General features: G+C 42.0%; 1 protein-coding gene across 1 annotated transcript in view; it reads right to left on the bottom strand.

Annotated features, from left to right (window-relative positions):
* LOC133118207 (protocadherin-15-like) overlaps nucleotides 1-13,586 on the bottom strand; it is a 145,518-nt gene extending 131,932 nt beyond the window's left edge. Inside the window, exon 1 of the mRNA XM_061228017.1 lies at nucleotides 13,463-13,586. Coding sequence (XP_061084001.1) covers nucleotides 13,463-13,556 — 94 coding nt within the window. The 5' untranslated portion in view covers nucleotides 13,557-13,586. The remainder of the gene's footprint in view (nucleotides 1-13,462) is intronic.
* Nucleotides 13,587-14,646: the final 1,060 nt, after the last annotated feature.

Raw genomic sequence — 14,646 nt, 5'->3', positions numbered from 1 at the left:
ACCCTGGGCCTCCTTCTCTGCCCCAAAGCTCCTCCTGCACCCTTCTCCGCCATACTCCTGCCCCTGTGTTCTGGATTCCCCGACTTCGACCTCCGCCTGTCCTCTGAAGCGCACCTGCCTAATCCCCTGTACCCCTGTCCGCATGGTTACGACCCATTGCTTGGCCTTTACTACAAACTCTGGATATCCCTGTTATGCCGGGGGGAACAGAAGAACCAAAACAGAAAAAATGGCAGGTTTAATGCAAAAGCAGGGGCAGACAGAGTGGAGTCAAGGTCAAGGTCAAGCCAAGGTCAAAACCAGGGGGTCAGTCCAAAAAGGCAGAGGTACAAATATCCAAAACAAGCAAAGAAGAGTACAGGGAAGCAGGCAGGGGTCAAAACCGGAAATCCAATAAACAAGGACAAGGACTCAGGAACAAGGGCAAGGGCAAGGGCAAGGGCAAGGAAACAAGGAGGCTAGGAGGCTAGAACTGGGGGAAGGAATAAAGGGCTCAGGACAAGAAAACAGGACAATACGAACTAGCAACGTGCAACTGAAAAGGACAGGTATAAATACACAGGGAAATGAGACAAACTAGGCGGGGCATGGGAGTGAGGGCGGTCTAACAAATAAACATCAGGTGAGACACATGAAAGGGTAATAGGACAATAACGAGGGGGAAACGAAAACCCGGACTGGATTCACAATGACACACATGTAATACAAACGGACTAGGGAGTAGACAATTTGCAGAGAATCAGGAAATGCAGAGATAAGGAGAGACAGGTGCGAATACTTCGCTGAAACTAAGCAAGTAATCAGTGATAGAATAGGGAGGCGGAGTTACAGAACAGAATTGAAACTGGAGATGCGTTAGTAAGTTAGTTAAATGATTTAAATTACAAATACCCAAACCTAGTGAATGTTAGTTTGTTAGTTTGACAAACATATTAATGTGTTAGTATAATGAGTACTGTACATGTTAGTTGGGATTAGTATATTAGTGCTATGTACAAACATGAAATGGAGAGAAAGCCAGAAGTAAGGAATGCAAGATTGGAGGGAAGGTTGAACCCCGGAACTACTGTAAACCCCGAATAGTGGGGCACGCAGACAGGGGAGTGACTGGGCTAGTAAACATTCAGACTCAGACATCACAGGGGAAGACGAGTGCAAAGACTAATGAATATAAACAGAACACCAGACATGAAATATGAAAAATAATAAATTACAAGAATAATGATAATAAACAATGATAAACTAACAGACAGAACACAGGAACATAACAATCCCTGAATTGCCCTGCTTTGCCGTAACCTGACCCTTATTCTGTGGACCTGCATTAAAGCCTGCCATTTTAGGGGGACATTCCTCCCATGCATAGCCTACTGTCATATACAGTTTATTGCAAAGACAAATGCCTTTTGATATTCATCTCATCTGGTACCGCTAGTTGAATGGATGGCTCATCATTGCAATACATCCAGCCAGATAAAATACTCGGATGAAAGTGTAATGCATCAGACGCTGAATGAGTGATAGGCTCTTTCCACATAAAAAAAAACAAAAAACACTGTTTACCACAGTCATGTGAAGGCTATCAGCAGTAAGCATATTTAGGCTTACCAAACATGAGGGCTGGGATGGTTATCAATAACAATTGATTCTTTTTCGGAAAGCCTTTTTCGTTTTTATTGTTATTATTGTGATGGTCACAATTTACTTCATTATAGATGTACAAATACTTCATATATAAAGGCAAAATTGTTAATTGAATGATGTCAACATTCCACCCTTCACCCAGAATTAACAAGAATCATCTTCATCATTAGTCAGGCGAATAATGGCAAGCGCCCAGGGATGAGATGAAGTGCAGAAAAAAGCAAATGCACTTCTGGGCAGTATTTTCTGGCTACTCGCAGACAACACTAACGAGGCAAACCCAATTTGCAGTTCATGTTCCAGAGCTATTCCTCGCAAAGGTTCCAATACAACAAATTCATTTTCTTCTTTGCTAGATGAGAGCCTGGCTCTGGACAGCCAGACAAACTATAGGAGATGCAGGAAGCAGCAGTGATAGCTGATGGTTGATTCATATCGTGATCCATATCATATCTCTTTCATTTCAGCTGTGAGCTGGACTGAATTTTGATACCATCAGCACTTTATTTTTTTTTGTAGTGCCCTGTCAATCAAAAGTTAGTCTTGTTTGTTATTATGAAGTATTGCGATGCAGTGCTCTAAAATGGGTTCTCCTGTTCACTGATTGTTTGAGGCCTGTTGATGTTCTTAATCAAATTTTTCCTTCTACTGTCAGAGAACAGTGCAATGTCAATCTAAGTTAGCTGGAAGCGATGCATATGTTATTGATATTTGTATGATATTTTGGCTAAATCGATTTAATGTATTTAAAACAAAAAATGCAGGCTGATTCATAACTAGTTTTTCTTAAACAGTGAGCTGGTCAACCTAAGAAAGTCTAGTTTTAAACAATAAGATGCTGCATCAAGAGTTACATGTTATCATTATATTTAAGGAATTGTTTTCTTAGAATGCAATTATGATAAAATGTTTACTGTGATACATTTATCCTTCACACACAAAATTCTGGTATCATCCCAGCAATACTAGATCTTCACAACTCAGGATAATACCAAATTTAGGCTTAACAAATACACAGCACCAAAATACTGCGGTGAATGCATAGATTGCAGAGCGAGGTTAAAGTAAATTCACAGGGGAAAATGTTAACGGCAAAGCTACAGAGAAAATGGAATTATGTTTAGATCTTCCAGTTAAGAGCGTCACGCTGTGCTCGGTGAGATTCCCAAAACATTTCACAACTCCAATCTAAACTGTTCTTTTGGTATTCACTTTCAATTCTCCTTCTTGTCGTATGAATGACTGGAATAGCAATCTGCACAGGCCTGGCACCTGCACACAAAAGCATTCTGTGAAAGTTAGCCTAGCCGCCTTAATCAAAAGCTCCTTATCAGCTTATTCCCTTATCAGGAAAGTCTGAGCCAATCCCGGAGAACCTAAAGCTCCTGTGGCGAGAGGCGGGGTGGCCCATGCCAAGGCAGAAAGAGCACCCCGGCGGACCCTGCTCACCCAATCTGGTCCCGTGGGGTGGGGGTGACATGCGCTATCTGAATGAAGTCCTCGACAGCTCCCGATTAGCCGGGTCAGGAAACAGACGTTATCGTGTGTAAAATGGCTGTGTCCTATGCTGTGCAATGCCCAGATTCCTGAACTCCCTGACGGATTGCATCCGCCCGAGACTTGTGTGATAACCTCTGACTGAACTGTGTAATCACCTTCTTCACCAAATGGCAAGAACACTGCCCAGGCTTGCTGCTGACCCCAAGAGCACTGAGTAAGCATACTACTGACCCCAAGAACACTGAACAAGCACACTACTGACCCCAAGAGCACTGTCCAAGCACATTACTGACCCCAAGAGCACTGTCCAAGCATACTACTGAACCCAAGAGCACTGTCCAAGCACACTACTGACCCCAAGAGCACTGAACAAGCATACTACTGAACCCAAGAGCACTGTCCAAGCACACTACTGACCCCAAGAGCACTGAACAAGCATACTACTGAACCCAAGAGCACTGTCCAAGCATACTACTGAACCCAAGAGCACTGAACAAGCATACTACTGACCCCAAGAGCACTGTCCAAACATACTACTGACCCCAAGAGCACTGTCCAAGCATACTACTGATCCCAAGAGCACTGTCCAAGCATACTACTGAACCCAAGAGCACTGACCAAGTATACTGTACTACGGATCTCAATAGCACATACTGATCAGACATGCTACTAATCCCAAGAGAGCTACTGGCCCAAGAGCACTGACTACACTTAGGGGTAGAAAAAGGTGAGCATTACTAGGCTGAAAGGCCTGTTCTTGCCATTACCTTATGTTATGTTATGACTAAGCTTGCTACTGATCTCATCTTCACTGAACATTCCACCAAATTGCCTCCTGAAAGGAGATATAATACCCATTTTTACAGGACTATTGGCATGAGAGCAGCCCACCAACAAGGAAACGCGAGACACGACTGTATCTGCCCGTACTGCGAGGGGGTCTTCCTCTCCCCACGACCCCCAGCGGTCCGAGAGAACAGACGGAAACGGCCACACCCGCTATCACTCAACCCCGGCCTCCTCCTGTGATAACACTGACAGGAAGATGGTGTCCGCAGATTGGAGCGAGAGTGCAAAGCGTAATCGCCTCAAAAATCAATGTCTGTCAACTGCCTGACACGCAGTGTTAGAGTGCTAGAGAAACAGATCTTAACTCTGTCTTACTTCAACCCCGCTCTGTACTGTACATCCTAAAGATTCCTTATACTACAAGCGAAGCCAAACGGAGGAATTATTGTATTTGTGGGGAAACCAAATTAAAACATAACACTCCATAAAATAAAACAAAATTGGTACAGCTTTCTGGTTATCATAGCAGAGAAGTAAGCACTTTTATTCACTACTTTTGTTCCCTACTGTATCGTGGTTTGTGTCTTTGTGATTTGTTTTACCGTGAATAGATTACCTAGTATTATCCAGTGTAAAGGGTAGTACACTGAACACTGTAACTGTTACATTTCTGTGGCCTCAAAGATTTAATGGTTGAATGACTAATCGCCTGAGACGTGAACACCTGAGGCAATCTGCAAATATCAATGTAAATTATATAATTACTATCAACAACATAATCCAATTAAATATACCAGAATTAGCTGAATAAATCTCAGCATCACCCAGAGGAGTTACATTTCAGATGAGGTGCAGAGTTAAGATGTCTTTTTTCATTATGGAAAAAAAAGAATAGAGAAAGTATGTTTGCTTTTGTTTTTATAATAATGGCTTTATAATAATTAGATTAATTCCATTACCAGAGCCTGTTTTATTTATTCAGTGAATATATCAGTGAAATACTCAGAAATGTCTTTCTGGTCTGACAACACAACACTGCCTGTTTTTCGTTTGGTAAACGGTGAATTAATCACCTCTACTTTCTATAATCAAGGAATAATCAGCTGATAGGGTGGCGATATCTCCAGTGGTCTATACTATGGTACAGCTCATAGGGTGAAGATATCTCCAGTGATCTATACTATGGCACAGCTCATAGGGTGAAGATATCTCCAGTGATCTATACTATGGTACAGCTCATAGGGTTAAGATATCTCCAGTGATCTATACTATGGTACAGCTCATAGGGTGAAGATATCTCCAGTGATCTATACTATGGCACAGCTCATAGGGTGAAGATATCTCCAGTGATCTATACTATGGCACAGCTCATAGGGTGAAGATATCTCCAGTGATCTATACTATGGTAAAGCTCGTAGGGTGGAGATATCTCCAGTGATTGATGGATGCTCTCCATCACCTGGGGAACACATTAAGGATTGCATTTCATTTCATTAATTCTGTCAGTGTAATGGCATCCTGTATAAAATATGCTGATGTCTCGCTCTATTAATCCCACCTAGTGGGATGTTAATGAATGCATTCATCCAACAGAAAGAGAGAAATGAACACAGAAAAGTAGATAATATTTTAAAAAGGACAATCTCAGTGTACAACACAATTTAGCAGGTTACTCCAAGGGCAATCTAAACATTTTAATTTGCCCCACTATAATTTGCATTCAATTACGCCCTATGAATGGAAAATACAGACCACTTTAATCAAGGTGTTGTTGCCCTGAGCACTGAACTCGAATTGCAAATATATGTCCTTTTTCCCAGACAGTGTTGCGTAGGACTGTCTGCAGGGAGGAAGGACTGCGAGTGATGCCTGCAAAATTATGCCCCCCCCCCAAAGAAATTGATATTCAACATAAGAATGCAAACGTGCAATGGAGAATATAAAGGTGAAGAGTAGCACTGTATTATTTATATTGGGGTCAAATATTTCAGAAAGATTTAACATACTCAGAGCCTCTACCAGTTTTTGAGACTTTCTCTTGTATGATGCGCTATGCAGTAGAATCCTCGCTAAAGAGAGAGGAGCATCTCTCGCTGAATTGTAACCTTGTAAACTTGACAACTGCCAGACAGTCGGTTCCCAATGAAAACTACTAACCAGTAGGTTCCCAATGACAACTGCAAACCTGTAGGTTCCCAATGACAACTAGTAACCTCTAGGTTCCAAATGACAACTGCAAATCTGTAGGTTCCCAATGACAACTACTAACCTGTAGGTTTCAAATGACTAGTTAGCTAGTGTAGACTAAGCAAAGGGTAGTTGTATATTCAAGTAAACATAGTCACTTCATCATGAGGATGGCAAATTTGATTTAGTAATGCGTAAACATAGATTTAGTAAACAAGCTCACATTATAACTCGCTTACGTTTGAACTTACACACAGGTGTGCAAATAACCCTGTCAGTCTCTTATGTTCTTGTAGCTCTATTGGACTTTACCATGTAGATATACTGCATTTGTAACGTTGGTTACCTTGGAATTGACCTGTAGACTCCTACTCAAAGCAACTAAGGGTGTAACCCAAACTCAAACTGCTTCTACCTCGTATGTTTTGGTGAAACTGAACCATCACTAAATAAATTAAACTCAACTGGCCTTAGTCAGGTGTACCAACACTGTGACTCAGGTGCACCTCAGATATAGCCTGTGGATATACCTCAAGTCTGTACAGTTCAGGCATGGGTGATCTGATTCCATATGCCCACTGGCATGCATGCAGAGACACAGTTAACTCCTGTGGAAATGCCATTCGCACGATATCTCATGTGCATTGGTTTTTATTTCCAAAAATTGCTCTGAATGTAAATAAAGAAGAGGCTGAAGGTTCTAAATGAAATATTACATCACATCATCCTCAGATAAAATGCTTTGTAAATCCTCCTAGATATTGATGTTTGCCATACCAATAAATACACACTATGTAGTTCCACTCTTAATAGAAATTGACATAGAAGTTGTAGTAATCAGAAGCTACAATTAAATGAAAATACAATATTTGACAATAACTGTTAATATTCTATCCTCATTAAGAAATAACATGATAACATTTGTTATTTGTGGTAATTGTTATCATTTTATAATTTATCATTTATATAGACTGTGGCACCAATACAAATATACTCCTAATAGGGGTCCTAGAATTTTAATTTAAGGGTTCTATATTTGCATATTAAATTTTTTTTGACCAGCGCAAGCTTGACACCATGATATATTAAATTATACCTTAATTAGATTTGAAGCTGCTCAATATGCACATGGATGCTTTCCAGTTATTCATTTAACAGAATTATTCATGGGTTTTACACAGTGACCACTTTTTTTCTTGACACTGCACAGCCATTTTAAATACCAACCTGTTATCTGAAAAATAAAACCAAACCCATCCCTTTGAAAAGAAAATTTACATTTCAAAATGAGAGCTAAAGGTGGTCTGGGAAAGGAGTGTTTAGCTAATTCCATCCTTACGACCTGTATTTCATCAATGTTAAATCTACTGACCTGGATTTATTCCACAGCTCTCTAAACTTTTACTCAGAAAAATAAACAATCGTTTTGTTTTTCCAACACAAACACAGTTTCTTTTTAATGTTGGAGAGGGGATAAAACCTTCAATCCCATTTCAAATAATCCCCCTGAACACAAGCTATCATTTCAACATCCACCAAATGACAAAACACAATGCAATATGTGATAATGAAGTAATGTCAGTTAATCAAGGTATTCAATGAATCATTGAATAAATTCTGTTATAATGATCCTTCACAACTCGCTGGCAGACAGCTACAAAGGAAGGAGCGCTCCCAGGCACTGTAGATGTCATTTCAATCACGGCGCTCCTGTAGTCCGCAAGTCCTTCAAAGGCCATAAGGAACACCTGCTGTAATTGTGATAACGAGTCACGCTGCCCGGGGGAGGCACTGCGTGGGGAACGACACGACGTCTTCTCGCCACGAAACCGCTAATTATGCCACGAGAGGATGGTCTTGGCTTTGTGGGGGGGGGTGACAGCCAGCCAAGGTCAGAGAGCGTGGGTGTGCGGGGGTAGAGGAGGGGACTGGCCGGAACGGCGTGGGATACCTGTAAATCAGCCTCCGCTCGGCGGGGCTGTGGTCAGTGGGAGAGCCGACCCGGTAAACGCAGCTGCCCGCGGGATGCTGGGAAGGGCTGCGCTCGGAGCATTAAGCGCCGGGGCGGGCGCAGGGGCGGGGGCGTGCAGGCTGGATGGAGAGAAGCAGGCCGCGCGGGGTCTGTTTCACAACATTAACTCGCCTATATGTGCTTCCTATGCTCGCTGAAAGCCATCATCACTGAACCCTGGGAGGACGAGGGCAGTGAGATAGAGCTAGCCCCTCCAAAAGGGTGTGTGGATGTGTGTGTGCCTTTGTGTGTGTACGTGTGTGTGTGTGTGCCTGTGTGTGTACATGTGTTTGCTTGTCTGCCAGCGTGCTTGCATTTCTGTCCACTTGTCAGCCTACTTTATATGTGTGTGCATGCATGTGTGTGCCTGTGTGTGTGTGTGTGTGTGTGTGTGTCTGTGTGTGTGTATGTATGTGTGTGTGTGTGTGTCTGTTTGTGTTGGAATGCAATCAAAGGGCCACCACGGAGGTAAAATGATAAATCTTAGCTGTAATTTCAATGGCCAGCATCCAATGCCTTTCAGAGGTGGAGAATGAGAGAACGGGGGCGGGGCCAAGGGGGAAATCACTGCAGGTGCTCCCGTGTCAGCACAAATTTCAAATCCAACGCAAAATGGGGCGCGCAAACCAGGCCAACCGTCGCCCCAAACTCCCATCTCTTTGTGTTTAGGCTGATTAATCTGGCTGGCTTGAGCGTTGATTATAAATATCCATCGACAAACTCCAGTAATCCCCACTGTGCCAGGAAGACAGCAACAAATTGTCCCACTAATCAGGCAGTCAGTGAAAATGGATGTGTTTGATGAGAGATGTAGCGATTGAGAGGGATGGAATAACTCGCATGAAAAGAGATGTTTTTTTTTATACCTTTAAGCTTTTCCTGGCGATTAAGCATGACAGCCATTAGTCTCTTTTTCAGCACAAAGAGTGATAAGTGTTTTAGCACCCGGGCCACACAAAAAAGGGACACCTTTTAGATATTCCCAAGAGGCACTCTGCAGCACCGTGGCTGTGTAATCGCTTTCTGCTCACATCGCGAGGCGATTTTCCGCAAAACTAAACAACGTAGGAGGCAGAACAGGGAGAGGATTCGAATATCCAGAGAAAATGTGCTCATCGAAATACACTGGGAACTACATGGGCCTCTGTTCCCTGCTATAAAACCATTCCCCCACTAACCACTATACAACAACAACATCAACCACCTCACACATTAACCACAACACAACACTGTCCATGACCTGCACAGCACTATACAACAACAATATCAACCACCTCACTCACTAACCACTATACAACAACCACCACATTCAACAACCACAACACAACACTGCCCATGACCTGCACAGCACTATACAACAACAATATCAAGCACCTCACTCATTAAAGACTATACAACAACAATATGAACCACCTCACTCACTAAACACTATACAACAACAATATCAATCACCTCACTCACAATACCATTATCCCCCCACTTAACACTATAGAATATCACCCCACAACAATATCCATCACCCAAATCACTACCCACTGCACAACAATATCCACAACCTGCACACTACTATTCAATAATATCCATCATCCCACTCACTAGCCACACCACAACACTATCCATGACCTGAACACCACTATACAACAATAATATCCATCAACCAAATCACTAACCACTACACAGCAATATCATCACCCCGCTCACCACTATACAGTAAACACCCATCACCCCACTATCACCACATTAAAGTAGAGGAGTTATTTGCCCCAGTCTCTCCTCCCGTTAACCTCTGGGCTGGGAAAGCTCCGCTTTAGCCTCGTTATTTCTCTTCATGAACTCCTCCTAACTGCCATAATTCTCACCTGTGCTGCGCAATTATGTGGGTACGCTTTCAAATTACTGACTGCAGCCTGCGATAATTACTGGTGAAGAACACACAGTGATACTAATCCGTGGGCTCGAGAGGATTAGCGAGGCACATTAGAGTAATAGCATTTCAGTGAAGATTACAGAGCTGTGAATATCATTGCCTTGGGTTATTGCTTCCATAGTGTCATGGGGGGAATAATATCTTTGTGTAGAGAATCTGTTGAGGTTCATTCTAATAAAATGGTGGAGCGCTCTCCCATGCTGATCTGCTTTGTACTCTTATCTCTGAACTGAACTCAATGGTGCCCCTAACCTCAGCCATCAAAACACACACGAGGGCACTGCCCGTGAACTGACCCAAATACACATATCAGTATATGATGGAAAACCAAAGGAGGTTCTATGACAGATTGAGTCAGTGAGTCCCCGCTAATGAGAGTCAGCAGGAGACTCAGCCAAAGGCAGACTTAGCCAGTGACAGACTAAGCCGATGATAGTCTCAGCCAATGGCAGACTCAGCCGATGAGAGTCTTTGCCAATGAGAGCCTAAGCCATTGGTAGCTTCAGTCAATCATTGCCTCATTTAACAAAATGCTTTTATAAAAAACTATTAATGTACAATTGCTCCAAAATATAAATCTGTATCTTTGTTGTTTTTCTTTTCTTTGTTAATTTACTGGAAAATAAACCAGCCTGCATAAGTCTGCACCCTAACAATGCTACAGATCAAACAATGTGGGAATAATGGTCTTTTCCTGACAATACTCAGGAGACTATGAGAAAAGTTATGCTTATAAGCACGTAATAAATGGGGAAAAAAGGAGAAAATGTAAGCTTATACACATGTAATAAATGGTGAAATAAGGACACACTAATGCAAACTTGCGACTGAATAAAGTTTCCCCACAGTAAGTGACCTTCAGGAGGTTTTCTGAGGTGGGTGGGATCACCATCTGGAAAATTATTTGTTTAATTACTGTGAAGCCAATTCTACTCACACACAGACACACACGCACGAGTGTGCACCCACGCACACACACACGCACACACACACAAATACCACAATACTCTTCAGAAAAATGTGGCTGCCACATTAAAAGCAATTAAAATCAAACAATAATGCGTGATGAAATATGAATTTCTGGGACCAAAATAACAACAGAAACACATGGGGGCTGGGCAGTAAGCATATTGTGCCAATATGGCGAAGGGCATTGCGTACAAGGAACACTGTTGTTGCTGAAAATTACAACAATTATACGACAACAATTTATCACTATTATTCTCGCACACATTTTGGGAACACTCTCTGGCACACCAGTGTTGTTCTGCAGACCGTAGGGAATGTTACTTTATGTCCACGCCGTCATTTACGTTTTATTTACGTGTCTGAGATGAGCCATTTACTTCCTGAGGATCCAAAGTACACTTTAATCGCCTGAGAGATACAGGCTGGGATTCAATCAACATTTGTCCTGAACTTAACAGCATGCATTATTTTCTTTACAGACAAACACAGAGTCACTAAAGTGAACTAACCCAGCTGGGTGTCTGAAGAAAAAGCAAACTTTTCTTTATTTTATTCGCAGGTCAAAGTTAAGGACAAATGTCAGTTGACACTGACTTCCAGTAGTAAATAATAAATTGATCATAAATTAAAAATGAATAATATAGCCTATACAAGTAATTCAGATGTCTATGATTCGGCTACTTTTGAGAATTTCCAGTTCCTGTACAGCCCATCACATCAGTCATAATCTAAAAGATTCTGCATTTTCACATATAGATGGCTGATTTAGGAGACAGTCTTCCATCCGATTTCACTGTGATGTGTGCTTCATCACTGCAAATCTATTTAGAAGCAGTTACTTCAATGGTCCGTAGAGAAAATGGTTCATTGTTGGTATTGTTATTAAAATCCCTGTCCTGTAATTAATCGAGGATCGCTCATCAGCCTTCCTCTGTGTATTGTTCACCAGCTCAGGTGGGAAAACAACTTTCACAATCAACAATCAACCAACTCACTTCACCGCAGTCAGTCAAGTTTGGAAATCAACAAAATACTCGTATGATATTGCATCAAACAATTCCATGAGGTACAACTAATCAAGTGTGTTGTATGCTCACTGGTTCAATCATCATGAACAAACTGGCAAACAGACCATTTGTCACGATGTTGTTGATCAAATGTGTGTGCAAAACATATCACCAAGCAAAACAGAATCATTTCTGAACTGCCAGTGCTTATGGGTGCCTCAAAGACCTTCATAAATATTTATGTATTTTTGAATTTGTGTCATTGGCTCAAGTTTGTACTGTTCTGATCCTTGCCAAGTTATGATGTGCTGCTTTGACCATGGTAATATACCACTCCAATATGCATGACAGAATTGATCAAAGTAATAACATTTTTTAAACAGGAGACAAAGCAAAAAAATTGAAAAATGTGAAACTAATTAAAGAAATTTACAATCTGTATTTTTGCCAGAAAAAGATGGGAGCTGGTGAAATGTTAAGGATCCAATATCAGCATTAATAAAACTGTGATGTTGTGGATTTATGGATTTATTATACCATCAATCTGTTCAGATTTTTAGAGCATTAAAGATAAATGCTAGCCTTTACAATGGGTCAGCTTCCAGCACTAAACCAAAAGTTTTGTCCTAAGTACGTCTCAAACGGACTTCCTCTGAATATACAGTGTACTGTATGGCATTCACTTAAACACATCACATTCTTACAGTTCCATTTACAATGTTATATCTTACACCTTGCGTATTGAATTACCAAGATACTATATCCCTGAAAGTGAATGCAGCCCAAAAATTTTGGAAACACTGTTCTAATAAAGTTGAAAAATTGTTGAGGGTTTTAGGCAATACATTTATTTAATAAGATTTAAGAGTGATAAATGACCAAATAAATAAACTGAAGTAGCAACACCAATAGCCTAACACCATTTTCCATTACAAATTGGATTTCTAAAATGGCAGACTGCGGCTGATTGTCCTCCCTACCCAGGCTGTGAACTGCTTGCCTGCGGCTGTCGCGCAAGGTCTCCGTACTAGAATTACAGGTCCGTAGGGTCTGCTGGTTTCTGTTTTCACCTCAAACTCAGCGCCCAGTCCGGGACCTGGAAGCTGGTGAACCGTCAGCTGCGTAACCAGCTGTTTAATCGGCCGACGCTGCGCTGAGTGACAGTGTAAACCAGCAGGGTCTGGACTGCAGACCACTGGTTATAGGTGTAAATATAGCTGATCGCTACCTTGGCTGGGAAGAAAGATCGGCAAGCAACAGGACAGGAAACACAACAAAAGAAGAGAAAGGTGGGTAAACATGGGCTAAAGTCCTGTGACAACAGTGGGGGAGGGGTAAAATTCACTTTCACCTATGATGGGAAAGGACTTTATATTGCTCACATTGTCACCACTGTGTCCTATCCACAAACACCTAAAGAGAACCTACCTTCTGTGTTGTCCAGTGACCAGCTGTAGGTGATTAAAGTGAGGAGTCCGATCCCCGTCCCCAGCCATCTGAAGACCCAGCACACCCGTCGCATCTTCTGTCAGGTGTTACTGCAGCGCCACCTGTGGGGGAGGGGGACCTTTATGTACACCTTTATCAGGGATTACACACCTGGAACTGAGGTGATGTGATGCTGGAATGAGTTATTCCATGCATTTCAAATGCTATCACAGTCAGGGATTACAATAGGATTTGAGAGCCTCAAAGTGACTGGATTCTATAGAATACAGCCAATCAGATTTAAGGACAAAGCCATCTCCTGTGTACACCTTCTTGTGGGGCGTAAAACTCTTGTATCAAGTAAAACTGTTTTCAGATCACATGAAGGTTACTTAATCAATGAAAAGAAACTAAGCTACGAAATGTAAAAAAAAATTCGTTAGATTCACACCCACACAGACATGCACACACACACACATACACACTCACCAGCAAAAAGTCAAACACCACAGCACTGTTTAATCATGTATACATGGCTTTAGCAAGATAAATTTACCCAATAAACATGCCGACTTCAGTCTGAAAGGCAAAGGAGTGAATTACACGGCGACAAAATCAATCTCCTGGATGGCGGTGTTGTAAGGTAAGTCAGGGGTGCCAGCTCGCATGCTTTCAGGCTCCATCTGACTCTCTCACGCTACCCAAGCGCATCTCATGCCAAATAAAAACAGCTCAACGAAAAAGAAACAGTGCTCCCTGATTAAACAAACTGGCAAAATCCCACAGCCCCCCCCCCCCAAATTGCAATCTTTCTCCCCCACGCCTCCTGGCCTTAACCGTGTCTGTTCTGCTCGTGGTGAAATCGGCACAGATGAATGAGACGCACGCTGTTATAAAGGTGTGTCTGTGGCATCTTGGGCTCGTTTCCTGCTCTGTCTGTAAGGTCTGTGGATGTACTAACTCTGCCTCATTCCTGTTAGTTAAACAGCTGCTGTGTTACCTCTGTGATCATCCATCCATCAGCTGCACCAAAATACAAGGAACCTTGCTTACGTTCATGTTTACCCCTGTCCCAGATAATATATAGACGGTGAATTGGGTATTCTCTTTGTATCCTGTTTACCAGCTTTTGCTAAAAAACACACTGTATTGATTAACATGGTACCTGGTGGACCGGAAATCCA

This window comes from Conger conger, chromosome 18 (assembly GCF_963514075.1).
Source record: "Conger conger chromosome 18, fConCon1.1, whole genome shotgun sequence".
NCBI classification, from domain to species: Eukaryota; Metazoa; Chordata; class Actinopteri; order Anguilliformes; family Congridae; genus Conger; species Conger conger.
This window is presented reverse-complemented; position numbering and strand designations above follow the sequence as displayed.